The sequence below is a fragment of the Nerophis lumbriciformis genome, linkage group LG14, assembly GCF_033978685.3.
Source record: "Nerophis lumbriciformis linkage group LG14, RoL_Nlum_v2.1, whole genome shotgun sequence".
Taxonomy (NCBI): domain Eukaryota; kingdom Metazoa; phylum Chordata; class Actinopteri; order Syngnathiformes; family Syngnathidae; genus Nerophis; species Nerophis lumbriciformis.
In genome coordinates this window covers 46,058,821-46,078,736 of record NC_084561.2, presented here as the reverse complement: position 1 = coordinate 46,078,736, position 19,916 = coordinate 46,058,821, and the positions used below count along the sequence as shown (strand labels likewise).

At 39.1% G+C, this 19,916-nt stretch overlaps 1 protein-coding gene across 2 annotated transcripts in view; it reads right to left on the bottom strand.

The window, feature by feature from the left end:
• Positions 1-19,916, bottom strand: part of ttll7 (tubulin tyrosine ligase-like family, member 7) — a 271,036-nt gene that overhangs the window by 85,768 nt on the left and 165,352 nt on the right. For both annotated transcript variants that reach the window (XM_061975468.1, XM_061975469.1), the window contains exon 14: positions 12,582-12,668. In XM_061975468.1, coding sequence (XP_061831452.1) covers positions 12,582-12,668 — 87 coding nt within the window. The remainder of the gene's footprint in view (positions 1-12,581; positions 12,669-19,916) is intronic.

Here is a 19,916-nt window from a genome sequence, read left to right as displayed (position 1 = left end):
AAATATATAAAACACTCTCCACACTTATCCATGTTTGTTGTATTTTAGCTGCTTGACATTTCTGATTGATTACAAAACTTTAAGGAGGTCGTCAGGGAAGTAAACAATATAGGAGTGGAACTTACACATACACTTAATATACAATTATTTTAATTATTAGTTATATATTTATTATATTAATATAATATGTAGATATATACACATATAGGCTATATATATATAGTTACTTTACATCAGCGTTTCTCAAAGTGTGGGGCGCGCCCCACTGGTGGGGAATAGAGACATGACAGGTGGGGCGCGAGGAACGGGAGGAAATTTCACATTCAATTTTTTTTTTAAATTATTATATTCTTAGATTTTTTTTTTTACTAAGCTTTCATTTTCTATACACACTGTAAATCACTTTGTGATTCTGTCTGTGAAATCCGCTATATAAATAAATGGAAATTACCGGTACTTATTTTTACTGTACTTTATATTTCTCGGTACGAGCGAAAGTTTGACAGACATAGCAACAGTAACTAATGGGGGCGGGGCTAAGCGGAACAAACTTTCGCGCTGATGGGTAGCAGGCTAATGTGTGGACCACAATTACACAAATATATACATTTGTGACTCGCACCTCAAAGGTCGTCGAGCCAGAGCCAGCAGAGAAACAAAAATGTGACGGGCACACACTGTGTCATTCACCGGGAAGCACTCGCGTCAAGGCAGCTCAGCCCCGAACTCAATGAGGTTTTAACAGATGTTGTGAGCGCGGTAAATTTGATCAAAACACGACCACTGAAAGCGCGACTGTTCTCTGCACTGTGTGAGGAAATGGGAGCTGATCATACAGCCGTGCTGTTTCACAGTGAAGCAAGGTGGCTCTCCTGGGGGAAAGTGCTGTCACTTGCCCTGTCTTGCCAAATGCATAGCTCCTCCTTTTTTTTTTTTGCAAAGAGGCACTTTTATTGTATTTATTATTGAACTTGATGCAAGTTATTTGATTTATTATTGAACTTGATGCAAGTTATAACATTTTTTTGATTTATTATTGAACTTGATGCAAGTTATAACACTTTTGTTTTATTTATTATTGAACTTGATGCAAGTTATAACACTTTTGTTTTATTTATTATTGAACTTGATGCAAGTTATAACACTTTTTTTGATTTATTATTGAACTTGATGCAAGTTATTTGATTTATTATTGAACTTGATGCAAGTTATAACACTTTTATTTGATTTATTATTGAACTTGATGCAAGTTATAACACTTTATTTTATTATTGAACTTGATGCAAGTTATAACACTTTTGTTTTATTTATTATTGAACTTGATGCAAGTTATAACACTTTTTTTGATTTATTATTGAACTTGATGCAAGTTATTTGATTTATTATTGAACTTGATGCAAGTTATAACACTTTTTTTTATTTATTATTGAACGTGATGCAAGTTATAACACTTTTTGATTTATTATTGAACTTGATGCAAGTTATAACACTTTTTTTGATTTATTATTGAACGTGATGCAAGTTATAACACTTTTTTTGATTTATTATTGAACTTGATGCAAGTTATAACAGTTTTTTTTATTTATTATTGAACGTGATGCAAGTTATAACACTTTTTTTGATTTATTATTGAACGTGATGCAAGTTATAACACTTTTTTTGATTTATTATTGAACTTGATGCAAGTTATAACAGTTTTTTTTATTTATTATTGAACGTGATGCAAGTTATAACACTTTTTTTGATTTATTATTGAACTTGATGCAAGTTATAACACTTTTGTTTTATTTATTATTGAACTCGATGGAAGTTATTTTATTTATTATTGAACTTGATGCAAGTTATACCACAGCTGCACATTTATTTTATTTATTATTGAACTTAATGTTATTGAGTTCGAATGTATACAACTTGATGTTCAATAAATTTGAAAATGTAAAAGCTTGGCATTAGCGCTCTGTTGGGGCGATGGGGGCAGGTGGGGCTTGAAAACTCCCCCTTGTCCAAAGTGGGGGATGACAAAAAAAGTTTGAGAACCACTGCTTTACATGCAGTCGGCTTTGGTGTTGTTGTTGAAATCCAGGCTAAACACAATGGAGTTTTTTTTTATTTTTTATTACAAAAGCTTTTTTTTGACACTGAATTCATGTAACTGAATTTTGTGCGTTTTAATTTTGTGAACTGAATTTTTTTTTTTTTTACATGAAATTATGCTGACAATTTAATTGGATTCAAATGTTAGAGCAAAATGTGTTTAAATATTCAGTTTGTAAAAATGAAGTGTTTTAAAATCAAGTGCGTAAAAACTGGGTGTATAAAATTTCGGTGCACAAACATTTAGTGTATAAAAATTCAGTGCAGAAATATTTGTTGCTTAAAAAGTTCTTAAGACTCACTTCTGGTTGATGAAGAATCAATCGATTCAATGAGCTTCTTCAGTCTTAATTTACCCAAAGCGGGTCTTAAGTTTTGAAGCAAATTATATTTCTGCACTGAATTTTTCAACACGGAATATTTCTGAGCTGATTTTTTTACGCTGAATTTTTGTGCACTAATTTTATTAAATTGAATTTTCATACACTGGATTTGTTTTGCACTGAATTTGAGTACATTTAATTGTTCCAAACTGAATGTTTTTACACTGGATTTTTGACACTAAATTATTTCACACTGAGTTTTTACACTAAGTTTTTCTAAACTGAATTAAAAACTTCAAAGTTAAAGTACCAATGATTGTCACACACATTAGGTGCAGTGAAATTATCCTTTGCATTTGGCCCATCCCCACAGGGGAGCAGTGAGCAGCAGTGGTGGCCGCGCTCGGGAATCATTTGGTGATTTAACCCCCAATTATGTTTTTAAGCGGAATATTTTTAAACTGATTTTAGTAAACTAATTTACTTTCCACTGATTTTTAAAAAAATTGAATTTTCATACACTGAATTGTTTTGCACTAAAATGTTTCTACATTTATTTTTTTAAACTGTTTTTTTTTACACTGGATTTTCTTACACTGAATTGGTTTACACTGAACACTTTTGCATTGATTTTTTTCTATACTGAATTATTTTACACAAAATTTTTCAGCACTAATTTTTTTTACACTGACTTCTTCTTTCACAAATGTTTTACACCAAATAGTTTTTTACACTAGATTTTTTTTTTTTACCCTGAATTTTTTTACGTTTAATTTTTCTGAACTGAATACTTTTACGCTAAATTGTTGTGCACTATTTTCATTTTACACACTGCATTATTTTTAATTGAATTTTAGTACACTGAATTTGTTTTGCGCTGAATTTTACTACATTTAATTTTTCTAAACTGATTTTTTTTAAGCGGAACATTTTTGAGCGGATTTTTTTATGCTGAAATGTTGTGAATTTATTTTCTAAACTGATTTTTTTTACACTGGATTTTTTTACACTAAATTATTTTACACTGAATTTTTACACACTGAATTTTTTTTACACTAAATTTTTCTAAACTGAATTTTTGAAAGCAGAATATTTCTGAGCTGATTTTTTTACGCTGTATGTTTGTGCACTCATTTTTTTTCCACTGAATTTTTTTAAATTGAATTTTCATACACTGTATGCAGCTGAGATAGACTCCAGCACCCCCCGTGACCCTGAAAGGGACAAACGGTAGAAAATGGATGGGTGGATGGATAAACTATTTTGCACTGAATTTTTCTATATTTATGTTTTCTAAACTGGGTTTTGTTTACACTGGATTTTCTTACACTGAATTGGTTTACACTGAACATTTCTGCATTGATTTTTTTACACTGAATTCTTTCACAAACAGATTTGTTACACTGAATAGTTTTTTACACCAGATTTTTTTTTTGACGTTTAATTTTTCTGAACTGAATTTTTTTACGATAAATATTTGTGCACTATTTCTATTTTTACACTGAATTTTTTTCAATTGAATTTTAGTACACTGGATTTTTTTGCACTGAATTCTCCTACATTAAATTTTTCTAAGTCAATTTTTTTTACACTAAATTGTTTTACACTGAATTTTTCTGCACTATTTTCTTTACACTGAATTTTAATGCCTGAATGCAGCTGAGATAGGCTCCAGCACACCCCGTGACCCTGAAAGGGACAAACGGTAGAAAATGGATGGGTGGATGGATGACCTATTTTGCACTGAATTTTTCTACATTTATGTTTTCTAAACTGGGTTTTGTTTACACTGGATTTTCTTACACTGAATTGGTTTACACTGAACATTTCTGCATTGATTTTTTTACACTGAATTCTTTCAGAAACAGATTTGTTACACTGAATAGTTTTTTACACCAGATTTTTTTTTTGACGTTTAATTTTTCTGAACTGAATTTTTTTACGATTAATATTTGTGCACTATTTCTATTTTTACACTGAATTTTTTTCAATTGAATTTTAGTACACTGGATTTTTTTTTGCACTGAATTCTCCTACATTAAATTTTTCTAAGCCAATTTTTTTTACACTAAATTGTTTTACACTGAATTTTTCTGCACTATTTTCTTTACACTGAATTTTAATGCCTGAATGCAGCTGAGATAGGCTCCAGCACACCCCGTGACCCTGAAAGGGACAAACGGTAGAAAATGGATGGGTGGATGGATGAACTATTTTGCACTGAATTTTTCTATATGTATGTTTTCTAAACTGGGTTTTGTTTACACTGGATTTTCTTACACTGAATTGGTTTACACTGAACATTTCTGCATTGATTTTCTTTACACTGAATTCTTTCACAAACAGATTTGTTACACTGAATAGTTTTTTACACCAGATTTTTTTTTTTTGACGTTTAATTTTTCTGAACTGAATTTTTTTACGATTAATATTTGTGCACTATTTCTATTTTTACACTGAATTTTTTTCAATTGAATTTTAGTACACTGGATTTTTTTTTGCACTGAATTCTCCTACATTAATTTTTTCTAAGTCAATTATTTTTACACTAAATTGTGTTACACTGAATTTTTCTGCACTATTTTCTTTACACTGAATTTTAATGCCTGAATGCAGCTGAGATAGGCTCCAGCACCCCCCGTGACCCTGAAAGAGACAAACGGTAGAACATGGATGGGTGGATGGATGAACTATTTTGCACTGAATTTTTCTATAATTATGTTTTCTAAACTGGGTTTTGTTTACACTGGATTTTCTTACACTGAATTGGTTTACACTGAACATTTCTGCATTGATTTTTTTACACTGAATTCTTTCAGAAACAGATTTGTTACACTGAATAGTTTTTTACACCAGATTTTTTTTTTGACGTTTAATTTTTCTGAACTGAATTTTTTTACGATAAATATTTGTGCACTATTTCTATTTTTACACTGAATTTTTTTCAATTGAATTTTGGTACACTGGATTTTTTTTGCACTGAATTCTCCTACATTAAATTTTTCTAAGCCAATTTTTTTTTACACTAAATTGTTTTACACTGAATTTTTCTGCACTATTTTCTTTACACTGAATTTTAATGCCTGAATGCAGCTGAGATAGGCTCCAGCACACCCCGTGACCCTGAAAGGGACAAACGGTAGAAAATGGATGGGTGGATGGATGTACTATTTTGCACTGAATTTTTCTATATGTATGTTTTCTAAACTGGGTTTTGTTTACACTGGATTTTCTTACATTGAATTGGTTTACACTGAACATTTCTGTATTGATTTTTTTTACACTGAATTCTTTCACAAACAGATTTGTTACACTGAATAGTTTTTTACACCAGATTTTTTTTTTGATGTTTAATTTTTCTGAACTGAATTTTTTTACGATAAATATTTGTGCACTATTTCTATTTTTACACTGAATTTTTTTCAATTGAATTTTAGTACACTGGATTTTTTTTTGTACTGAATTCTCCTACATTAAATTTTTCTAAGCCAATTTTTTTTACACTAAATTGTTTTACACTGAATTTTTCTGCACTATTTTCTTTACACTGAATTTTAATGCCTGAAAGCAGCTGAGATAGGCTCCAGCACCCCCCGTGACCCTGAAAGGGACAAACGGTAGAAAATGGATGGGTGGATGGACGAACTATTTTGCACTGAATTTTTCTATATGTATGTTTTCTAAACTGGGTTTTGTTTACACTGGATTTTCTTACACTGAATTGGTTTACACTGAACATTTCTGCATTGATTTTTTTTACACTGAATTCATTCTACCCGTGCCTGGTTTACGGACCATGGTATTTCTGTTCTAAATTGGCCCGCCAACTCCCCTGACCTTAGCCCCATAGAAAATCTGTGGGGTATTGTGAAAAGGAAGATGCAGAATGCCAGACCCAAAAACGCAGAAGAGTTGAAGGCCACTATCAGAGCAACCTGGGCTCTCATAACACCTGAGCAGTGCCAGAAACTCATCGACTCCATGCCACGCCGCATTAACGCAGTAATTGAGGCAAAAGGAGCTCCAACCAAGTATTGAGTATTGTACATGCTCATATTTTTCATTTTCATACTTTTCAGTTGGCCAACATTTCTAAAAATCCCTTTTTTGTATTAGCCTTAAGTAATATTCTAATTTTGTGACACACGGAATTTTGGATTTTCATTTGTTGCCACTTCAAATCATCAAAATTAAATGAAATAAACATTTGAATGCATCAGTCTGTGTGCAATGAATAAATATAATGTACAAGTTACACCTTTTGAATGCAATTACTGAAATAAATCAAGTTTTTCAAAATATTCTAATTTACTGGCTTTTACCTGTATATATATATATATATATATTTTTACGATTAATTTTTGTGCACTATTTCTTTTTTTACACTGAATTTTTTTCAATTGAATTTTAGTACACTGGATTTTTTTTGCACTGAATTCTCCTACATTAAATTTTTCTAAGCCAATTTTTTTTTTACACTAAATTGTTTTACACTGAATTTTTCTGCACTATTTTTTTTTACACTGAATTTTCAAAGACACACATTTTATCGAATTAAATTGTCAGCATTAAAAACACTTCTAATAACAAAATCCAAATGCAAAAAATTCAGTGTCCAAAACAGCTTTTATAATAGACACATTTGAAGCTGGATTTAAAAAAACAACAACACTTTAATTAACTTTGCTGATTGAAACTGGAGATATTTGATCGACACTTGATTTGATTGAATTGATTATTTGATGTATTACAGACTTGTATTAATCCCACAATGGGGAAACCTCTCAAGCACTGACTTGAAGTAAACGTTTCAATGCTATAAAATGTTAAAATGTTCAGACCCAGTTGACTATCAGGCAGTAAGTTTGGACAATCAGAATTGAAGTTGTTGGTTGATGAAAGTGTGTGACATTGTGCTGGGCTGATGAATAAAGCATGCACACATCTGTTATGCTACGATTAGCTGGTCAGCGCTGTCGGGCCAGAGAAGTAATTGGGCAGGAAGTGATGGCAGTCACCGCAGGCTAGTTAGTGATGGAAGACAGGAGGAGACAAAGAGGAGCAGCAGGTTAATAGAGGGAGAAATTAGGAGGAAGACCGGCAGAGAATTAATTTACGTGAAAGTGGACTCGGCTCGCCATCCCTCAGACGAGGTTCGTTAATAATCACACACTTTGCACCTTGATTCTGGCTTTTTGTCTCCTTGATTCCCAAGCAAGTTTAAGACGCTCGCAGCAGTTTCATCAGAAGGAGAACCATGAAGAAGCAAAGGTGGTCTTACCGGTCATGACGTGTGCAACACAACCTGCAACCAACTAACTTTGCCAAACTGCTTAATCTAACTTGGTATCATCATCCACAAGGTGAAAGGTCCACATTGGAATATCTGAAGCTTTGAAAGAAGTCTCAGAGCTCCCACAATGATGTGTTGACATCAACAAGAACCCAAACCAACATTCTAATTATCTTTCATATTTTTCATGAGGTTCCTACTTTCATCCATCCATCCATCTTCTTCCGCTTATCCGAGGTCGGGTCGCGGGGGCAGCAGCCTAAGCAGGGAAGCCCAGACTTCCCTCTCCCCAGCCACTTCGTCCAGCTCCTCCCGGGGGATCCCGAGGCGTTCCCAGGCCAGCCGGGAGACATAGTCTTCCCAACGTGTCCTGGGTCTTCCTCGTGGCCTCCTACCGGTCGGACATGCCTTAAACACCTCCTTAGGGAGGCGCTCGGGTGGCATCCTGACCAGATGCCCGAACCACCTCATCTGGCTCCTCTCCATGTGGAGGAGCAGCGGCTTTACTTTGAGCTCCCCCCGGATGACAGAGCTTCTCACCCTATCTCTAAGGGAGAGCCCCGCCACCCGGCGGAGGAAACTCATTTGGGCCGCTTGTACCCGTGATCTTGTCCTTTCGGTCATGACCCAAAGCTCATGACCATAGGTGAGGATGGGAACGTAGATCGACCGGTAAATTGAGAGCTTTGCCTTCTGGCTCAGCTCCTTCTTCACCACAACGGATCGATACAGCGTCCGCATTACTGAAGACGCCGCACCGATCCGCCTGTCGATCTCACGATCCACTCTTCCCTCACTCGTGAACAAGACTCCGAGGTACTTGAACTCCTCCACTTGGGGCAAGATCTCCTCCCCAACCCGGAGATGGCACTCCACCCTTTTCCGGGCGAGAACCATGGACTCGGACTTGGAGGTGCTGATTCTCATCCCAGTCGCTTCACACTCGGCTGCGAACCGATCCAGTGAGAGCTGAAGATCCTGGCCAGATGAAGCCATCGGGACCAAATCATCTGCAAAAAGCAGAGACCTAATCCTGCAGCCACCAAACCGGATCCCCTCAACGCCTTGGCTGCGCCTAGAAATTCTGTCCATAAAAGTTATGAACAGAATGGGTGACAAAGGGCAGCCTTGGCGGAGTCCAACCCTCACTGGAAACGTGTCCGACTTACTGCCGGCAATGCGAACCAAGCTCTGACACTGATCATACAGGGAGCGGACCGCCACAATCAGACAGTCCGAAACCCCATACTCTCTGAGCACTCCCCACAGGACTTCCCGAGGTACACGGTCGAATGCCTTCTCCAAGTCCACAAAGCACATGTAGACTGGTTGGGCAAACTCCCATGCACCCTCAAGGACCCTGCCGAGAGTATAGAGCTGGTCCACAGTTCCACGACCAGGACGAAAACCACACTGTTCCTCCTGAATCCGAGGTTCGACTATCCGGCGTAGCCTCCTCTCCAGTACACCTGAATAGAAGGCTGAGGAGTGTGATCCCACGATGGAGTATTGATTGTCAATGTCATTAATACTTGTCGTTGTAGCTGTGTCTACTTCTGTTCACTCTGCTCATATCATAGTTCCTTCGTGTCACAGGAAGTGTTTTTGTTTCTTGTCCACAGTTAGCCTTTGTGCTAGTTTTTGTTCATAGCCAAGTTTGTTCTCCGCCTTGTGCGAGCCTTTTGTTTGTACCCTTTTGTTTGTTCTTGTTTTAGTGTTAAATTAAATCATGTTTTCCTGCACCAAGCCTGCCGTCTCTGCATCTTGGGGTTCGTCACCAACACCACGTGACAGAATAATCCAGCCTCCTAACACGGATCCCGCAGAGACTTCGATGGTGGAGAGGCTTGACAGGATTCTTGGGATAATGGCCAGATTTAAAAAAAGTTTGGCCGCTTTTCAAGCGCTCTCCCACCCACCCCTGTCGTCTGTGGGCCTATCTGGGGACGTCTGGGATCCGTCCCTTGAGGGGGGGGCTATGAGTAGCTGTGCAGCTGAGGAGGCACAGCTACTCCTCACACAAGTGGGTCTGCAACAGACGCCACCATGCAGTCCGGTGGGCCGGCAGACGCTACCATCATCTTCGGTGGGTCTGCAACCTATGGCGTCATCATCTCCGGTGGGTCTGCAACCTACGGCGTCACCATCTCCGGTGGGTCTGCAACCTACGGCGTCATCATCTCCGGTGGGCCGGCAGACGCCACCATCATCTCCGGTGGGTCTGCAACCTACGGCGCCATCATCTCCCGTGGGCCGGCAGACGCCACCATCATCTCCGGTGGGTCTGCAACAGACGGCGCCACCATCCTCTCCGGTGGACCAGCAGGGGTGGCCACCATCCTCTCCGGTGGGCCAGCAGGGGTCGCCACCATCCTCTCCGGTGGACCAGCAGGGGTGGCCACCACCCTCTCCGGTGGGCCAGCAGAGGGCGCCACCATACTCTTGTCGGCCACAGATGTGGTCGTTTCATAAGCGACCGCCTCGCAAATTGCGGCGGCGTTCAACTCCCCGTCGCCACCTGACTCTTCCCCGCTGGTTGCGGGGAAACTTGGCCTGGCGGCCCACCGCCTTGTACTCCCTCCACCCTCCCGTGACTTTGGACTGTTTTTTTGGGGGGAGGGGTTTTCTAGAACGTCTGGCATCAGTTGTGGGAAGGGGGGCTACTGTCAGGTTTGTCACTGACAGTTTAGTTATGTTGAATTTTTCCTGTCTGTCTTTATTTCCTGTAAGCGCTCTTATTTTGGTTGTATTTCCTGCTTGTCTCCCTAAGTGCTGTGTCCCCTCAGCTGTGGCTGATTGGCACCTGGCCACACCTGCTGTCAATCAGCCAGCTGCTATTTAGTCCTGTTTTGCCCTCCAGTCAGTGCTGGAGTATTGATTGTCAATGTCATTAATACTTGTCGTTGTAGCTGTGTCTACTTCTGTTCACTCTGCTCATATCATAGTTCCTTCGTGTCACAGGAAGTGTTTTTGTTTCTTGTCCACAGTTAGCCTTTGTGCTAGTTTTTGTTCATAGCCAAGTTTGTTCTCCGCCTTGTGCGCACCTTTTGTTTGTACCCTTTTGTTTGTTCTTGTTTTAGTGTTAAATTAAATCATGTTTTCCTGCACCAAGCCTGCCGTCTCTGCATGTTGGGGTTCGTTACCAACACCATGTGACAGAATAATCCAGCCTCCTAACACGAATCCCGCAGAGACTTCGATGGCGGAGAGGCTTGACAGGATTCTTGGGATAATGGCTAAATTAAAAAAAAGTTTGGCCGCTTTTCAAGCCCTCTCCCACCCACCCCTGTCATCTGTGGGCCTATCTGGAGACGTCTGGGATCCGTCCCTTGAGGGGGGAGGCTATGAGTAGCTGTGCAGCTGAGGAGGCACAGCTACTCCTCACACAAGTGGGTCTGCAACAGACGCCACCATGCAGACCGGTGGGCCGGCAGACGCCACCATCATCTTCGGTGGGTCTACAACCTACGGCGTCATCATCTCCGGTGGGTCTGCAACCTACGGCGTCATCATCTCCGGTGGGCCGGCAGACGCCACCATCATCTCCGGTGGGTCTGCAACAGACGGCGCCACCATCCTCTCCGGTGGACCAGCAGGGGTCGCCACCATCCTCTCCGGTGGACCAGCAGGGGTCGCCACCATCCTCTCCGGTGGACCAGCAGGGGTGGCCACCACCCTCTCCGGTGGGCCAGCAGAGGGCGCCACCATACTCTTGTCGGCCACAGATGTGGTCGTTTCATGGGCGACCGCCTCGCAAATTGCGGCGGCGTTCAACTCGCCGTCGCCACCTGACTCTTCCCCGCTGGTTGCGGGGACACTTGGCCTGGCGGCCCACCACCTTGTACTCCCTCCACCTTTCCGTGACTTTGGACTGTTTTTTTGGGGGGAGGGGTTTTCTAGAACGTCTGGCATCAGTTGTGGGAAGGGGGGCTACTGTCAGGTTTGTCACTGACAGTTTAGTTATGTTGAATTTTTCCTGTCTGTCTTTATTTCCTGTAAGCGCTCTTATTTTGGTTGTATTTCCTGCTTGTCTCCCTAAGTGCTGTGTCCCCTCAGCTGTGGCTGATTGGCACCTGGCCACACCTGCTGTCAATCAGCCAGCTGCTATTTAGTCCTGCTTTGCCCTCCAGTCAGTGCTGGAGTATTGATTGTCAATGTCATTGATACTTGTCGTTGTAGTTGTGTCTACTTCTGTTCACTCTGCTCATGTCATAGTTCCTTCGTGTCGCAGGAAGTGTTTTTGTTTCTTGTCCACAGTTAGCCTATGTGCTAGTTTTTGTTCATAGCCAAGTTGGTTCTCCGCCTTGTGCGCGCCTTTTGTTTGTACCCTTTTGTTTGTTCTTGTTTTAGTATTAAATTAAATCATGTTTTCCTGCACCAAGCCTGCCGTCTCTGCATCTTGGAGTTCGTCACCAACACACTCTGACAACAACAAAGAAGAAATAGCTGCTAGGAATGAAGAAGATATAACCACCACCAACTCACCAGAAACAAAAAGGAAATAGTCAACGCCCAGGAACAAAGAAGTGATTGGCACCCACAAATAACAAATAATATTCTGCTCTGTACTCACACACCTTGGAGGGGTGTGGCCTCAATTCTGCTCTGTACTCACACACCTTGGAGGGGTGTGGCCTCTATTCTGCTCTGTACTCACACACCTTGGAGGGGTGTGGCCTCTATTCTGCTCAGTACTCACACACCTTGGAGGGGTGTGGCCTCTATTCTGCTCTGTACTCACGCACCTTGGAGGGGTGTGGCCTCTATTCTGCTCTGTACTCACACACCTTGGAGGGGTGTGGCCTCTATTCTGCTCTGTACTCACACACCTTGGAGGGGTGTGGCCTCTATTCTGCTCAGTACTCACACACCTTGGGGCCGCGCTGCCTGGAGGATTTGCCCATCAGCTTCTCGTCGTCCAGTTCACATTGCTCCAGCAGATCCAAGATGTCCTCCTCCTGCACACACAACAACACCCGTGACATCAAATACACAACTGACACACACAACACCCGTGACATCAAATACACAACTGACACACACAACAACACCCGTGACATCAATTACACAACTGACACACACAACAACACCCGTGACATCAAATACACAACTGACACACACAACAACACCCGTGACATCAAATACACAACTGACACACACAACAACACCCGTGACATCAAATACACAACTGACACACACAACAACACCCGGGACATCAAATACACAACTGACACACACAACAACACCCGTGACATCAAATACACAACTGACACACACAACAACACCCGTGACATCAAATACACTTATATAAGACTTTTAAAGTAATTTTGATAGTAGGCTAATATAGCTAATATAGACACTTACATCATGTGTTGTCTTCATTACAACACTTTTATAAGACTTTTAAAGTCATTTTGATAGTAGGCTAATATAGCTAATATAGACACTTACATCATGTGTTGTCTTCATTATAACACTTATATAAGACTTTTTAAAATGTTGGTGTGTGTGTCAGTTGTGTATTTGATGTGTTGTGTGTGTCAGTTGAAGACAACACATGATGTAAGTGTCTATATTAGCCTACTATCAAAATGACTTTAAAAGTCTTATATAAGTGTTATAATGAAGACAACACATGATGTAAGTGTTTATATTAGCTATATTAGCCTACTATCAAAATGACTTAAAAAATCTTATATAAGTGTTGTAATGAAGGCAACACATGATGTAAGTGTCAATATTAGCCTACTATCAAAATGACTTTAAAAGTATTATATAAGTGTTATAATGAAGACAACACATGATGTAAGTGTCTATATTAGCCTACTATCAAAATGACTTAAAAAGTCTTATATAAGTGTTGTAATGAAGGCAACACATGATGTAAGTGTCTATATTAGCCTACTATCAAAATGACTTTAAAAGTATTATATAAGTGTTATAATGAAGGCAACACATGATGTAAGTGTCTATATTAGTTATATTAGCCTACTATCAAAATTACTTTAAACGTACTATGTAAGTGTTATAATGAAGACAACACATGATGTAAGTGTCTATATTAGCTATATTAGCCTACTATCAAAATGACTTTGAAAGTCTTATATAAGTGTTATAATGAAGGCAACACATGATGTTAGTGGCTATATTAGCCTACTATCAAAATGACTTTAAAAGTCTTATATAAGTGTTATAATGAAGACAACACATGATGTAAGTGTCTATATTAGCTATATTAGCCTACTATCGAAATTACTTTAAAATATTATATAAGTGTTATAATGGAGACAACACATGATGTAAGTGTCTATATTAGCTATATTAGCCTACTATCAAAATGACTTTAAAAGTCCTTTATAAGTGTTATAATGAAGACAACACATGATGTAAGTGTCTATATTAGCTATATTAGCCTACTATCAAAATGACTTTAAAAGTCTTATATAAGTGTTATAATGAAGACAACACATGATGTAAGTGTCTATATTAGCCTACTATCAAGATGACTTTAAAAGTCCTGTATAAGTGTTATAATGAAGACAACACATGATCTAAGTGTCCATATTAGCCTACTATCAACATGACTTTAAAAGTCTTATATAAGTGTTACAATGAAGACAACACATGATGTAAGTGTCTATATTGGTTATTTTAGCCTACTATCAAAATTAATTTAAAAGTCTTATATAAGTGTTATAATGAAGACAACACATGATGTAAGTGTTTGTATTAGCTATGTTAGCCTACTATCAAAATGACTTTAAAAGTCTTATATAAGTGTTATAATGGAGACAACACATGATGTAAGTGTCTATATTAGCTATATTAGCCTACTATCAAAATGACTTTAAAAGTCCTTTATAAGTGTTATAATGAAGACAACACATGATGTAAGTGTCTATATTAGCTATATTAGCCTACTATCAAAATGACTTTAAAAGTCTTATATAAGTGTTATAATGAAGACAACACATGATGTAAGTGTCTATATTAGCTATATTAGCCTACTATCAAAATGACTTTAAAAGTCTTATATAAGTGTTATAATGAAGACAACACATGATCTAAGTGTCCATATTAGCCTACTATCAACATGACTTTAAAAGTCTTATATAAGTGTTACAATGAAGACAACACATGATGTAAGTGTCTATATTGGTTATTTTAGCCTACTATCAAAATTAATTTAAAAGTCTTATATAAGTGTTATAATGAAGACAACACATGATGTAAGTGTTTGTATTAGCTATGTTAGCCTACTATCAAAATGACTTTAAAAGTCTTATATAAGTGTTATAATGAAGGCAACACATGATGCAAGTGTCTATATTAGCCTACTATCAAAATTACTTTAAAAGTCTAATATAAGTGTTATAATGAAGACAACACATGATGTAAGTGTCTATATTAGCCTACTATCAAGATGACTTTAAAAGTCCTTTATAAGTGTTATAATGAAGACAACACATGATGTAAGTGTCTGTATTAGCTATATTAGCCTACTATCAAAATGACTTAAAAATTCTTATATAAGTGTTATAATGAAGACAACACATGATGTAAGAGTTTATATTAGCTATATTAGCCTACTATCAAAATTACTTTACAAGACTTATATAAGTGTTGTAATGAAGGCAACACATGATGTAAGTGTCTATATTAGTTATATTAGCCTACTATCAAAATGACTTAAAAAGTCTTATATAAGTGTCATAATGAAGACAACACATGATGTAAGTGTCTATATTAGCTATATTAGCCTACTATCAAAATGACTTTAAAAGTCTTATATAAGTGTTATAATGAAGACAACACATGATGTAAGTGTCTATATTAGCTATATTAGCCTACTATCGAAATTACTTTAAAATATTATATAAGTGTTATAATGGAGACAACACATGATGTAAGTGTCTATATTAGCTATATTAGCCTACTATCAAAATGACTTTAAAAGTCCTTTATAAGTGTTATAATGAAGACAACACATGATGTAAGTGTCTATATTAGCTATATTAGCCTACTATCAAAATGACTTTAAAAGTCTTATATAAGTGTTATAATGAAGACAACACATGATGTAAGTGTCTATATTAGCCTACTATCAAGATGACTTTAAAAGTCCTGTATAAGTGTTATAATGAAGACAACACATGATCTAAGTGTCCATATTAGCCTACTATCAACATGACTTTAAAAGTCTTATATAAGTGTTACAATGAAGACAACACATGATGTAAGTGTCTATATTGGTTATTTTAGCCTACTATCAAAATTAATTTAAAAGTCTTATATAAGTGTTATAATGAAGACAACACATGATGTAAGTGTTTGTATTAGCTATGTTAGCCTACTATCAAAATGACTTTAAAAGTCTTATATAAGTGTTATAATGAAGGCAACACATGATGCAAGTGTCTATATTAGCCTACTATCAAAAATACTTTAAAATTAAATGAAATATAATGAAGGCAACACATGATGTTGATGTTGCTCACATTTGAACCGATACGGAACCAATTCCCAGTACCTGGGTATCGATACTGGTACTTAACGATACCAGTTTTCAGCGTGTGTTTGTTGATAAATATGAATTGTTTTTGATGATAAAATCTCTTTTTTTTTTATTGCAATTATTAAAAATGAGCTGATTACTATAACTGCTATCCAGTTGTTGTTTTACTTGTTTTATTCTCACATTTCCGAGTCTCATTTGCAAGTATGGCATGAAGCTTTAGTTGCGCCCTAAAAAGGTTAATACTGCAAGTATTGTACTTGTTAGGCACCAGCTGTTTGATTGAAACCTGCATCTTACTTGCACTTTTCATCAACGCATTTGGAGGTGTCGAAATGGCCATGTAAAATCGCTAATGCTAGCCAGCGGCATGTCAATTCGCAAGGTCAATGTATATTAGCATCGAGCTGGAGCCTTACTTTACTGGTGCGTTTTTTTGTCGGCATGGCAGCTGTGGGCGAAGTAAAAACATGGCAGCGTTGGATTTGACGTGAATCGGTAAGACCAGCAAGATTAGTAATAATATTAAAAGATTCTGTTAGAATTATTCTATCTAAATTATCACAAAAGCTTTGTATAATTGAGTTCCTGGCAGGGGGGCGGGAGCTGTCTTTGTGGCCTACCAGGAGGAAGGCTCGTAAAACTCCACTGGGACTTTAAAGCGGACAAATGATGGCAGGATCTGCCCAATTTCCAGACGAACTCTTTTTGAAGTATTTACGAACTCTTTTTGAAGTATTTTATGGAACTCTCTTTGAACTATTTTATGGAACTCTTTTTGAACTATTTTATGGAACTCTTTTTGAATTATTTTATGGAACTCTCTTTGAACTATTTTATGGAACTCCTTTTGAACTATTTTATGGAACTCTTTTTGAAGTATTTTACGACCTCTTCTTTTGAACTGTTCGGTAACCGAAGGCAACGATGTTTACGACCCACTCCCCCTGGAAGCAGCTGTGGTCAGGTGGTGGAAGAAAGTCAAATAAAGGAGGAGGAGTCCAATCTTTTGGCAGAGCGTGGTGCAAGACTGTGCAGAGAGTACAGTGGTCGTGTCTCTCCTCAAAATTGAGTTCAAATTTAATTCTGTCTCTGTTTGATTCTTTGCCTCTTGTCTTGTTTAATAGATGTCATCAGTGTTTGAACCTGACAGATTCCTATACTGTAGTGTTGCCATAGCAACAGCAGTAAAAGTTTTGTGATAGCAGAAGAAGGAGCGTGCGATCCACCTGCCTTCAAACTTTCAGCTCGTTAAGGCGTGTTGAAAGAACAGAATATTTGATATCACTTCTTGACATTCTCTGCCTCCACTTTGACACCAGACATTCTCCATTTATTTCCACTACACTCTCCTATTCCACCCGCTCAAGAAGCTAACATACATCACCTTGTGGGAAAATATATCCTAAAATAAATCCTGTTTCTTGCTTACGGCGTCATTTTCTTTCATTCGCTATCTTTTCTTGCTGAAACTTCCTCAAAACAAACATAAACACTATAATTACAAGGAGTGGTTTTCCATTCTAATATTGGAGCATCGAGTATAGTCCGATACCGATATGGTCGGAAAGTAATCGATAAACTGAAGATAAATAAAAAATCTAAATAGCATCAAATAACGATACCGTTCTATTTTACGTGAACTCCGTAGTAGCGACATAATTAGGTCACTTGTAATGGTTGGACTAAGGGGAGGAGACGGCGACAGACACCAGGGGGCGGTATGTACAATGATTTATTATATATATTAACCATATATGTGTATATATATGTATATATATAATAATCAAACAATACAAATATAAACTAAGGAAATGGAGTGTGAACTAGATCCAAAAGTGTATGTGGTGTGTGGGTATATGTGTGATTAGCTGTAGTGTGTGTTACCAAGTGTTGTGTTGGGCGAGAGGAGGAACACGGCAGGAAGACAGTCCGTTGGGCAGGCAGATGATCCAGGGCAGGAGAGAAGAGGCAAGATCCGTTTCCAAGCGGGAGGTCGAGAATCCAAAAGGGCAGTCCGGGAGGTAGGGGAAACAACAGGGGATCACGGAAGAACACGGGACGCGAAGGGTAAGAAGACTATACTCCGGCGAGCGACGACAGGTTGTCCAGGCTTAAGAAGACCGCTTGATCATCACAGGCAGGTGTGCCGATTTCCGGTAAATGATTGCAGCTGGCGGCTTCTGCTGGGCGGAGACGCGCGCGGCACGTCCCTGGCTGAGCGCGTCCGTGGGCGTGTCCCGAGGTGCACTCACTGGCATGCACAGATGGATGAACGGCGTTGGCAGGAGTCTGAGCCGTAACATCACTACTTGTAAAATTATAGAGTTCGGTACCGATTCCTACATTTAAGATTAGATAAAACAAATAAATGACCAAACACTAGGGGTGTAACGGTACACAAAAATTTCGGTTCGGTGCGTACCTCGGTTTAGAGGTCACGGTTCGGTTCATTTTCGGTACAGTAAAAAAACAACAAAATCTAAATTTTTTGGTTATTTATTTACCAAATTTGTACACAATGGCTTTATCCTTTTAACATTGACATTCTTTTTTACTTTATTTTTGGACAAGAACTCATTTTTAAAAAGACAACCAGAATGAGCGTTCCTAACCTGTAGCCTGTTTCGAAAAAGCTTACTTATAAATTGTTAGAATAATTTTTAGATAGTCGAACCTCGGATTCAGGAGGAACAGTGTGGTTTTCGTCCTGGTCGTGGAACTGTGGACCAGCTCTATACTCTCGGCAGGGTCCTTGAGGGTGCATGGGAGTTTGCCCAACCAGTCTACATGTGCTTTGTGGACTTGGAGAAGGCATTCGACCGTGTACCCCGGGAAGTCCTGTGGGGAGTGCTCAGAGAGTACGGGGTATCGGACTGTCTGATTGTGGCAGTCCGCTCCCTGTATGATCAGTGCCAGAGCTTGGTCCGCATTGCCGGCAGTAAGTCGGACACGTTTCCAGTGAGGGTTGGACTCCGCCAAGGCTGCCCTTTGTCACCCATTCTGTTCTGAACTTTTATGGACAGAATTTCTAGGCGCAGTCAAGGCGTTGAGGGGATCTGGTTTGGTGGCTGCAGGATTAGGTCTCTGCTTTTTGCAGATGATGTGGTCCTGATGGCTTCATCTGGCCAGGATCTTCAGCTCTCACTGGATCGGTTCGCAGCTGAGTGTGAAGCGACTGGGATGAGAATCAGCACCTCCAAGTCCGAGTCCATGGTTCTCGCCCGGAAAAGGGTGGAGTGCCATCTCCGGGTTGGGGAGGAGATCTTGCCCCAAGTGGAGAAGTTCAAGTACCTCGGAGTCTTGTTCACGAGTGGGGGAAGAGTGGATGGTGAGATCGACAGGCGGATCGGTGCGGCGTCTTCAGTAATGCGGACGCTGTATCGATCCGTTGTGGTGAAGAAGGAGCTGAGCCGGAAGGCAAAGCTCTCAATTTACCGGTCGATCTACGTTCCCATCCTCACCTATGGTCATGAGCTTTGGGTTATGACCGAAAGGACAAGATCACGGGTACAAGCGGCCGAAATGAGTTTCCTCCGCCGGGTGGCGGGGCTCTCCCTTAGAGATAGGGTGAGAAGCTCTGTCATCCGGGGGGAGCTCAAAGTAAAGCCGCTGCTCCTCCACATGGAGAGGAGCCAGATGAGGTGGTTCGGGCATCTGGTCAGGATGCCACCCGAACGCCTCCCTAGGG